This window comes from Trachymyrmex cornetzi, unplaced genomic scaffold, assembly GCF_001594075.2.
Source record: "Trachymyrmex cornetzi isolate Tcor2-1 unplaced genomic scaffold, Tcor1.1 scaffold557, whole genome shotgun sequence".
In the NCBI taxonomy this organism is placed as follows: domain Eukaryota; kingdom Metazoa; phylum Arthropoda; class Insecta; order Hymenoptera; family Formicidae; genus Trachymyrmex; species Trachymyrmex cornetzi.
In genome coordinates this window covers 369,599-381,801 of record NW_017299868.1, presented here as the reverse complement: position 1 = coordinate 381,801, position 12,203 = coordinate 369,599, and the positions used below count along the sequence as shown (strand labels likewise).

At 34.2% G+C, this 12,203-nt stretch overlaps 1 protein-coding gene across 2 annotated transcripts in view; it reads right to left on the bottom strand.

Annotated features, from left to right (window-relative positions):
• The window catches only part of LOC108765852 (Utx histone demethylase), an 85,542-nt gene that overhangs the window by 15,261 nt on the left and 58,078 nt on the right, over positions 1-12,203 (bottom strand). For both annotated transcript variants that reach the window (XM_018514703.1, XM_018514704.1), the window contains one exon: positions 1,107-1,285. In XM_018514703.1, the coding sequence (XP_018370205.1) occupies positions 1,107-1,285 (179 nt within the window). The remainder of the gene's footprint in view (positions 1-1,106; positions 1,286-12,203) is intronic.

Below are 12,203 nucleotides of genomic sequence, written 5' to 3'. Positions count from 1 at the left end.
TACTATAACCGATCAGAGAATGCAATATAATCACAATTTTGATTGGTACAATGTTAAAATATTAAATGAAGAACCTTTTTACAGAAAACGTTTAACCTCTTAAATGCTTAATATTAAAAAGCAAATAAACAATCTCAATCTACGAACAGACACAGAGGGTCTTCATAAAGCATACATACAGATAATCAACAGTATTTGACTTTGCAGTATCATTATTTATTCAGTCAGTGTTTTTCTGTTGTCGTGTTCACTTACATGTAATTTAATTTATTATAATTTATTTAAGTTATTACAATCAATTTTATTCTCTGACTATGGACGTAATACTTTATTATACAGTTTTTATTAGTTTTTTGACAAAATTTTTATTAATTTATATTATTAATTTATAAAATATATAATTAATTTATATTATCGTATTTAATTTTATATAATTGTTACTATTACACTGACTGACTTTAAGTCTTTTTACTCATTGTATATGTTTGACCAACTACAAATTGTCCATGATTGGTAAGTTTTTACCAGAATAAAAATTTCTGCTAATTATTAGAGAGAAAAAACTATTTTAAATTTCCATTTGTCAGCTTAATTAGACTCTGTACACGATCTTCCAACCGTCATGTGAGCAGCTATAATTATTCCGGAAACAGCTTATCAAAAAGCGGTCTACTTTGAGAAGATGAAGTCGTATCTGCAACTAGATTTATTGTATTTCTGAAGAGGGCTCGAACGAGTAGTCGAAACATGTAAAGAGTTTGAATTTACGAGATTAGGTTTAAACAATAACTCTATGTATATAATTATCGTTGGAATATATAAATTAATTTACGCCACAAGTCCTGCGGTTAGCTTTTCAATATCCTGTCATTTTACAATTTTAATTTATATTATTTAGAGCGCCCTTTATTATTGTAATATATGATATTTTAAAAATTACTGAACTAGACGATCACGCGGGAGTCATCTCATTGACATGAACAATGAACAAAAGGCGGTCAAGTTCGACGAAGGAAAGTGAGGGAGCGATTACAGAGTTGCGATGTGCGGGGTGTTGGCTGAGAGTTTTCCGGCTAATGGCGCGAATAAAGGGGGCGAGTACTTACTCTCGAGCTTGGAGAAGGAGGCAGGTGTGGTGGCATCGATCAGGGCGAGGGTCAGGTGCTTCAAAGCGGCGTCGAACTCAGCGTGGACCTTCAGCATCAAGCCGAGCCGTAGGTGAACCTCGCAGGCCCGTGGAAATCCTGGTTCCACCCATAGCACCTGCTGGAACGCTTTCACGGCCCTGAAATGCAAGAGCAATACGAAGACCGTTATTAATTGAGTAAATAATTAAATAAATTGCGTTTTAAGATATAACAAGAAGATAAGACAACTCGAATGAGTTTGTCTTAAAAATATGATTCGTACAACTTTTGAAAAAATATAGAGAAAAAGAGGCGGTTATGGAATAGGTGAGGGATTACAGAATATCATATCTTAAATAATTTATGCTGCATTCTAGGGACGACCGTCAGAATTACTTCTTCATAATTTGTTTAGAGTTAAAACATGACCATTAGCATTTACTGCATTCTTGCAAAAGCCGCATTTCAATTTTACAAATGTGTCTTTATTATGTAATTTTGAGAAATATGTTGGTATTAATTTTGTAACTTCAATTTGCAGGTCTGTTTATATTTAATAAATATTTACTTGGAGCTCTTTATATTTAAACAAATATTTATTAAAATTTAGTTGTTTTCAATGAATGCATCATACACTAATTGGTAGTATTCCATATTCTCTCTCCTAATTTATAATCGCAACCTTTTTTCTTTCTTCAGTTTTTTATAAATTACGTTCGTTCTATATACGAAGAACCTACTTTCACCTATAACATAATTGGTATCATTCTAACTTGTACTACAGTAGTTATGTCATATATACCTATGAGTTATTTTAATAAAAATAAAACAAAATCGTATTCCATAATTCTCTCTCTCCTTCTAAGTGTTTAATATATTATATATATATAACAGTGTTCCGCGTACAATATGATTTCAATAAGAGATTATTGAATAAAATGAAACCAAGTTTCTCCTTTTCAGCGAAAATATCAAGCTCAAAGTTTAATGGCAACTGCGAATTAAAATGGATAATCAAGAGAATTATGTTTTTCAATAAACTTTAAGCAAATTATATTTTGCCTCGAAACTTACAAAGATACATTGTTTTTCGAAAATAAAGTGTCGCATGAAAACATTTAATCCTATATATTATCTTTATTAACATTTCCTTCTCTTTCCGGTCTAAATGGTTGGGAGACCTTCGGGAGATCGGAGACCGCATTTAAAATTAAATGTTCAATATCACAAACAAATTAATTTTGTCACATTGTTATTATCGCGATCGTCCAAACGAAATTACCTCACGTTGCTCTTTGCCGTGCTTTTTGTTCCCCCGTGAACCTAAACGCCGTGTGCACGCGACAAGGCAAGGTGGGCACGCAGGAAGTGGCTAGTATGTAGTCGCTGTCACGCGACAATGGGGCCCCGCGAAAGAAAGGAAGGGGGAGCGGCGATGCGCGTAACAGTAACAATTGTCGCAAACGGCATATCGCAAACCCGCGCCATGCGCGACGCGATCGATACACGCCGATCGATCGCACGGGATGCACATGGAAAGCCGGAAACGAATAATATACGCGTGCGCGCGAAAAAACGTAACGCGGTAACAACCGACCGAGCGACTGTAATGTCGTGGCCGCGCGTGCAACCCACGATTAAACAGCTCATTTCACGGGTTGTACTGAAAAAAGGATGTTCTTAAAAAGTGAAAATTACGGCGTTCCGAGACTTAGGGACTACTTTTCGCAAGGATCTGACGAATGATTTTCAAGCTACGGCACAGATTTACGAGGAAATGTGGAAAATTAGAAATTTGTATATAATTATTATAATTATTATAATTTTTAAGTAGAGAAGAAATAATTATATAAGCAGGATATGATATATAATTTATAATTCTAAAGTAAAAAGTTGGAATTGAAGATGAGATATAATTATATATGTACATTAATAATTATTACTTAAATTATAATTAAATATATGTATAATTAATAATAACAGAAATAATCCCCAATATAAATTGCACATCCTGAAGTCACATTAATCATGCAATCGCACACAATTGAAAAAATGAGTGTTAAATTTAACACATTTCACATGTCCCAAATGATCTCAAATTTTTGTGTTCATTTAATAGAAGATAAATAGGTTAAAAAGCAACATAAATATTACGTAAAAAATTAATCCAAAAAATGTAACAATGACACAATTTGTAAACAATTATATTTCTTAATTAAAATTAACATTTATAATACGTTAAATTAATATATTTTATTCATTTAGTTTAGGATTTAGGTTTTAAAAAACATTACTTTTATATTATTTTATTATGTTGAATTAATACTTGATGTATTAAAAATTCAACACAAAATTTTAACAAAAACTTGAATGGATCATTTATAACGCAAATAAAAATGTTTTTTAATGTGATACGGATGGATCGATACAAGAAATTCGACTGGATAAAGAACCATTTTTATCTAAAACTTTTTAAGCGCTGGATAGAAAAAGATAAAATGTAAAAATAACTTCTTATAATAATACTGGACTTTACTTTAATTATACGATATATATATATTCCCTAGAAATTACCTGAGAATATGTTAATACATAAGTATCACATTTAACACACGCAACTTATAATGCGTTAAGAAAATATTCCGATAATATGCAGGCACAAAGTTTGCTTTCCTCAGGAGGGGTGGTTGCAGGGCAACTCGTGTTGCACGAGGGTGTGCCTTCGATCGCTATTTTATTCAGAGCGTCGTCGTTGCTGGACGTAAGCCAATGTCAGTTTACAGCAAGGCAAGAGCAACGTCGTCGAAGACGTCACTTTCGTTCCCGTTAAACGACACCGGTTGTTTGTAACGATTATGAATATATAGGTCACTGCACTGAATTCCTGTGTGAATCTCTTCGCAGGACAAAGTGCTTCATATTTTCTGCCTTCTCCTTTCCTATTGCCTATTTTTCTTTAAACTTTCAAAATTTTATTCTATTCTTATTATATTTCATTTTTGTGTATGTACCACTTCCTTATTTCAAAAGTGACACAGCTCAAAATGGTTTGTTTCTTAATGATTGTGAAACGAAAATGACAAAAACGACATTTTTTATTGTTCTAGGCCTTCAAAAAAAGTGGAAAAATTCAAAGTTAGGTACTTTTCGACATCTCAATTAAATTACCAAATATAAATTTTTAACTTAAATGTTAAAACCTTTATTTAACAGAAATTGAAATTCGAGCAAAAAAAAAATGAGTGAAATTTCGTTGTGTAAAAAAAGATTCAAATTGCAAACGGAAAGTTAAGAATATATGTTCTTTTTGCCGATTATTTGAATAGTTAATAATTTTCTGACAAAATAAAAAAGTTTTTCCCTCTTTCTGAGAAACTTATCTTTTATAGTATTTCGAGTTGTGTCACTTATAAAGTAGCTAAGGGGAGATATGTTTCTGCTTACATATTTTATTCGCGTCTCCTTCGATCCTTATTGAATGAATAATTTTAGCCTTATCTTATTCTTTTTTCAGAGATACGACTCGAATAAAGCTCCCCTTTATTTGTTTATTAGAAAAACGTGGCGCGACTTTGCGCCGGTCCACGCCAGCTTTAATCTTCCCCATATCGTTCCAATTTTAGTATGCGCGCACTGCCGAAGTCGGTACGCGTGTCGGCGTCACGTGTACGTGTATGTTCGCACACTTTGCGATCGTCTGCATGTGCGCGACACACTTTTCACAGAGCGGGGTTACGGCACACTTTTCCTATCCTAAGCGAGCGCGGTTATGAAACACGAGCGACGTAACGTAAGCGCGCGCGCGACCGCTTACGATTATCTCCGCGCGCGATAAAGACCCGTAACAGCTGAGCCGTTGCCTTTCACCAAATACAAGCTGCATTTTCGCGAGGCAAAACTTTACTAGCGAGCTGTGATCTCGTCATCGCGAAAACAAGGAGTGGAACTACAATTTTTTTTATGGAACTAGCAATTTTTATATTTTTTGTTTGTCCTCCTTTCGCTTCTATTACCGTCTTTTCCAAAATGCAATAAATTGAGGGTGCTTCATACTTGTGCACACAGACATCATTCTATTATGCTAAGAAAAATGATTACTCAATTCACCTTCTTCCTTTTAAGTAACGGTTACTTTCAATAAAGAATATTTTATTTAATGATCTTAATTATTACTCATTACAAATTAAAAAAAACTTATTGATATGTACTCAAAACAAGAATTTATTTTCTCTTGAAGAATATTATAAAATTGATTGAAGAAACGATTTCATATAATATAAACAAGCGAAATTGTTTTAATTTAATAATTTTGATTGAAGTATTAAACTTACTAGAATTCAGAACATATTTTGAATAAATTTGATGCTCGTGATGAACTTTGTTGTGATAGATTTGTGGATGTATGAATTTTTTTAAAACATTTGAAAAAAATATAAATCATTACCTGCATTTACAGTATTTTTCTGTGTATGGCCAAGGCTATATGAGAAAATTTAAGATATCCGAGTCTGAACTCTACGTTAATATTTCAATGGCGCGATATTTATAGACGCACCTCTAATTATCCATCATTTCTACCTATTAGGACGTGCGCATTCGGCACTCGATCTATTTGACTAATCGAAGCGAACATATCCATTTGACAGCAGATTGCCTTCTGTCAGTTGTTGATTAACGACGCGCGATTCTGCCTTGTGAACCTCAACCTGTCTTGTTCCTTGACGTGTCACAACTGTAATGTTGTTTAAATGCACACATTGGATCAACTTCAAATTGTGTTTATTAATTCTACGCGGACTCCACTTCTACACTACAACTAATAATAACATTACACTGCCGCTATAGTAAAACTTTAATTTCGGTTTAACATATTCTTTATTTTCTTCTAGTTTTAAGAAAAAGGTAAAGAGTAAATTAAACTGAGATTAAAGTTAATCTACATTGGTAGAAATAGACATAACATGTTTATTATCCACAGTGTCTCAAAGAAATATTCTCTATTATATATTATACAATATTATATATTCTTGCATTTAGGTATAAATTCTTCGCAGTCGATATTTATTTCAACGACAGATTTTTCTCGACAAGGAATAAATAAACCTTAGAAAGGGAAATAAATAGGAAACTTACATAGCTTAATCGAAAAAGATTTCGTTTTGAAACGTGAGTTCATAACGTATCGGGGGATAACCGGCGCGGCGATTTAACGAGAGAGTAGTAAAAACGACGACGGAAAAAGCGTCATCGTCGTCGTCATCCTCGCGACCACGCGAAGAGCAGCGTGATAGTAAATTCATTCATAAGAAGGCCCATTCATCGCTTCATTCACTCACTTCGTTTCCTTTCGGGGTTCGTTGTCTTCGGCAATGAGTCACTCCTGACGCGCTGAGCAGAAAGAGAAATGTCAGTGACTCGTTCGTTCCTTGCGAAATAAGCGTGTGATATAGTCGATGCGAAACATCGAACGAAAAAAAAGGAGAGAGAGAGTAATGCCCGTTTCCATCAATGTAGAGAGATGAACTTTTATCTCAGTTCAACTTATTCTTCTCTTCTAATCTTTTTCTGATTAGAAGACTAAGTTGAACCGAGATTGGTTAGGAGATCATAAAGTTCATCTACATCGATGAAAACAGCAAGAGAGAGAAATAATTGTCTGTATTAAACAAATAAGTTGTATTCAACGCATGGAACAGCAATCTCTTTCTAAAGTGAAGTAAATTTAATTATAGTTACAAATATCAAAAATTTTCCTTTCAATGTAGGGGATAAAAATAATAACAACAAATAAGGAAAAGTACACTGGCAATGAGAGTAATTGGAGCGTAGCAAAATTATCAGTTTATTAATCGATAAATAACAAACGTTTCGGCATCATTCCGAACCATCATCAGTGGATACATTACTTGTACATGATGTGATTATTGTCTCAAGCTCCACTTGGAAAGTCATATGTATGTCTCTCACAATGGTTGCAAGACCAAGTGATAAAAATAATAGTATAGACACCTGGAAAGAACATTAATTGTTTTATTGATAAAAAGTTAACCCACCCTGGTAAACTCATGATGTCAAATTGCACCCAATTTGAGTTTTAATCATTTCTGTAGGTCGCCAATTTCTTAAAGTATCCTTATAATATTATTTTTTAATTTAATCGATATCTACTTCGATCAATTGCTTTGAGTTTCTTTTCTCGGAATCTCTCTGAATCGCCTACTCGAGACTGATCTCCTTGCTCGGTTACGCTCTGTATAGCGTAACGTAAAAATGGAAGCAAGCTTCGATGATAATCCAGATTGCAATTTCGCGTGGCGAAAGTATGCCATAACAAACGTGAGATCCCGAGCGCGAAATGCGGCCGCTGCTCGAGGTAGGAGGGTGTAAATGGAGTCGTTAGGGCGGCGTGACGTGTGGCGGCAGGGCTATCGTTAAGGACGATCTCCGAGCAAACCCGGGACCTTCTCATTATCGTGCAACACTTGGAATTTCCTGGCACGAGAGACGCCGTCGTTGCGTTGCGTTGCGTCGCGTCGCGTCGCGTCGCGTCGCGTCGCGTCGCGCTGCACGAAGGGTGCATTAAAATGCACCCTTCGACCGACCGACCGTTTAACACCTCATAAATTAATCGTGAGTATGATCCGTTAGTTAACGCGGCTCCGTCGTTTTGTCGGCGATTTCCTTCACAGGCGACTGACAGAGAAACGTGAATCGCCTCTTCAATTTCGATGAGTTTCAATGTATCACAAAGGTAGACAAATAGTTTGATCGCAGCCTTCATAAGACTATGATTACGCAGCAAGTTTATCGTATATCTTAATTCCTTCCCTTTACGATATTTAATTGAATTTAGTTCAACTAATTATTAACCTAAGAGAGTAGTCACCTGATTATTTTTTACATAAACGATCCCTTGAGATGTGTTTACACCCCCAATTAAAATCACCATTATTAACAATATATTGTATATTATTGATTGTTTCCCGATTTATTTTAGTATTTAATATCATTTACGGATTTAATTAATTTTCTAGAAAAAAATTCAGAAGCTACATTAGAAAAAGTTTTTCTTGTTACTTTAGTTGGAATTCTATTAATTCAACCAAAAAAAAAAGATACAGATTAAACACTTAGGTATAGTTAATTTCATCAAACATTCGAGATAATAAGAAATTCAGTTACAATAACCAGAATTCTGATTAGTATGATCAGAATTCGTTTGTTTGTACTTTTGTTGGTACAATCAGAATATTTTTCTCACTGCAAAATTAAACAGTATAAGCATGTTCAGCAGCTTATTATTACAACATTTCTAAAAAATTATGATTTTTAATACCGAGGCTAAAAAAATAAAGATTTTAACTAATAACGTTTTTTCATTGTGGGTTTTCGATGGAATTGCGTGTTTAAAGTTTCGTAAAAAATAATTTTTAATAAAGAAACAAAATAAACAATTTCCATACATAACAATATTTTACAAGCTACATTTTTTTTGCCGATGGGGTATAAAAATATCCCCAGGCGATTATTCCCGGGTTAATATCATTGTTACAGTTTAGCGGATAAAGCACTTTTTTATGATAAATATTATTCCAATGTTGCAAACAATGGCAACATAGGTAATTAAATTATTTCTAGCTAGTTTTTATTATTTTTAAAAACAGATTAAATTAGTTATTTCTCGTGGGAAAAATAAGGCATTTCTTTGCTATGATAAATGCTCTATAATGAAAAAATTATTAAGATCTTAAATTAAATATTTGTAATTTTTAATGGTCTATTCGTTATTTGCTGATATATCTGAGACCAGATACAACGGTTCAGAGACGACCCACATTTTCCGTGCAATTGCAAAGTCGGCTTCAGTTCATAATTTCGACATGCTGGAGATAGAGCGAGTGTTCTGAGAAATCTTATTACACGATCAGGTATCGAATAAATTTCTCGCCTACGAAGGAAAACCCCCTCGAAGGATAATCGTTCTTAATGACTTCCTTATTACAATTTCGTTATCTCGATCACTAGTGTGCGCAAGCACGCACCTCCATCGAGACTGGGACACGCGTCACGCACACTGGAACACGCGCTGTATCGCACGGAGGACTCGATGGTGCCGCAAATAATTATTATTAAACCGTATAAAATATCGTTTTTGCATCAACGATTACCTATCGCGCAATTTCGAGAATGTGAAATACATGTTAGTTACATGGGGTTCAAAAAACTACATGCATTTCTCTTCGATGCCGAAAATTATTCTTCTTTTCGAGCGAATGCGGAAAGATGGAAAGAATCAGGACTCAATTACTGATTAATTATTAACGCTACTTTGAGAGAAAAAATTCTGGTACTTGTGATTCGATTACTATAACTGCATATATATGTCAATATATTTTTAAGATAGAACTATAAGTATAATTATTAATAATGACATTATAACAGTAATAACTATAAAAATGGAGCTCCTAACTTAATATTGTATTATGCAATTATAGTCATAAAATTTTCCTTTCAGTGCTACGTAAACAATTCGTACAAGTGTCAAATGAAACTCGAGTATTTCAAAAAAAGACAAAGCTCAAATTCGCGATATTCTCAATCCGGCAATGAACTAGAGCGACGATATATATACTAACTTGACACTTTATTACGGTATACAAATGCTTGCATATGAATCTAGGACACACACACACACACACAAGCACATAAAGCTTTCCTGGAAGCGACGGAACTTTTCTTATGCAGATTCGTATTCGCGTTACATAGTTTGCGGTGTAACAATGCAACGAACCGTCTAACGGCGCGGTGCATAGCGCACGTCGGCGTCGGTTCCCTTACGCAATGTGATAGTACAATTCTCTCTCCCGTCCCCCGACTTGCATGCGTCGCCGCGGCTTCCACGCCATGCCACGCGGGGCGAGTTTCGACACCCACGCGCAACCATTGTGCAGCGCGGGCCGCTAGACAAAAGATCCTTTCCACCTCTTTCCCATAGTTGGCATAAATTGCCTTGACGACCGCACGATTCAACTCGCGCCTGATTCGACTCGATGAATCTCTCGCTAAATCTCTCGCGATTTTCGGACAGACGAGTTCAGTTGGTCCCACGCGAAAGTGTGACTTGTCCTGTTAGATATCAAAGGAATAATGGTAACCATAACGATAATTCAATCTCCTAGGGTTTATAAAATTAAACTAATATATTTGTAAAAATTTGTATTTAGTATTATTAAACACTAAGCGCCGCTTTGACTGAAAATAGAATTATTTCTATTAATCAATCTCTCGAGTTAAATATTATTACTTTTAATTTCTATATCATGTGTATCAAAATGTAAATTAATCCATTTCTGTTAGTTTCAAAGTAAATAATGTCCATCTAAACATATGGATTTAGCAAATAACAAACTAAATTTGAATTACATTTAATATGCACATTTTATTCAGTTAAATTAACGATATATTAATTAGCAGCGATGGCGACCTACAAAAATGATTACAAATACCTCAAATTAAGTATAATTTAACATTATGATATTAACTATATGTTACAACAATTTCCAAGAGAAGAGTGCATAATTAAAGAGCATTTAATACTGTATTAAAAAATTTTACGAAATAAAAAAACGATTTTCACAAAAAAAAAAGATTTTACATTTACAGACGAAGTTAACAAGTACCAAAAAAACTGTTTAAAAAGTTTTAGTTAGTGAGAGAATAAATTACATTTTGGGTCAAATAAACCCAAACAGACCAACAGAGTTAAGAGAGAATAAAAAAATTATTTTAAATTTTATATAGGTACCTACTTATATCCATCTTTTATAATAAAGTATAAAATTTGTAACACACAAAACAATTTCAGCAATGTTTTATTTGATTTTAAATGATATTATAGGTACGACTTTCCCATTTATATCCAGGGCATTTCACTTGAGGCGTATTACTTTTTAACGACCAACTCTTGAGTCACAATTGAACTAAACTTCAGGATCAAACGGATTACAAATAAAATCACATTCTTCAGTTAAATGACGTCTACTTTAATGGAATTACAATTTAAAGCTTGGTTACAAAAATATTAAAAAATGAAAAATTGTAAAACTGTAAGAAACAATAACCTTCCTTAATATTCTTTTACTTAAAAAAAATAAAAAATCAAAATCCATTGGAAAGTCTCTCAAAAAATAATACGCGAGAAGTGGAACGGTTTATACATCGGAAGGAAAACAGTATGAAGCAGACGGAGTAGTGACGCATAAAAAGCACGTGAAAAAAACACATGAGGTGGTGAATCCTTCCCAAGTTCTGGAATTGTGCCCCGCGCCGCGGGATTACGACGCCCACGCAGCACCCAGCTGCCGGTCGCACACAGGAAGGCTGTTGGAACGACTAACAGACGACTAACAATTTCCTAGTGACCCACATCGCGCTCTCGATGCGATCTCACTCCTACGCAAGACTCTCTCTCTCTCTCTCTCTCTCTCTCTCTCTCTCTCTCACTCTCCAATTGCATCTATATCTCTCACTCACGGGGCAACGAACAAAACGCGCGCAGTACGATTGCCGCGGAAACTATGAATTCTAAATAATACCTCGGATCGATTAGAAAGTTCGTTTGTTCTTTTTTCGATCTCTCTCTCTCTCTCTCTCCCCTCTCTCACTCTCTCTCTTCTCGATCTCAATGCAAACTTATATACACCTAGAGAAAGGCTTCTTCGATTTAAAGAAATATTTCTTTGCTATACGGTTAAAGAAAAAATTTCTTTGATTTGTGAATCATAATTTGAACGTCGTTTCTTTGATTTGAACATAATTTCTTTGAATCAAATAAATTTTATTTGATTTTAAAAAATAATGTTTAAATCAAAGAAATGACGTTCACAAATCAAAGAAATTTTTTCTTTAACCGTATAGCAAAGAAACATTTCTTTAAATCGAAGAAATCTTTTTCTGGGTGTAAGCGAAAACATTGAAGAAACGTTTTAATATTTCGGTAAAAGTCGTCACTTTAGTAATTACAATGTACATTGTGTATATATATATCAGGGTTGGGTAAGTTAATTTTTTCTTTTA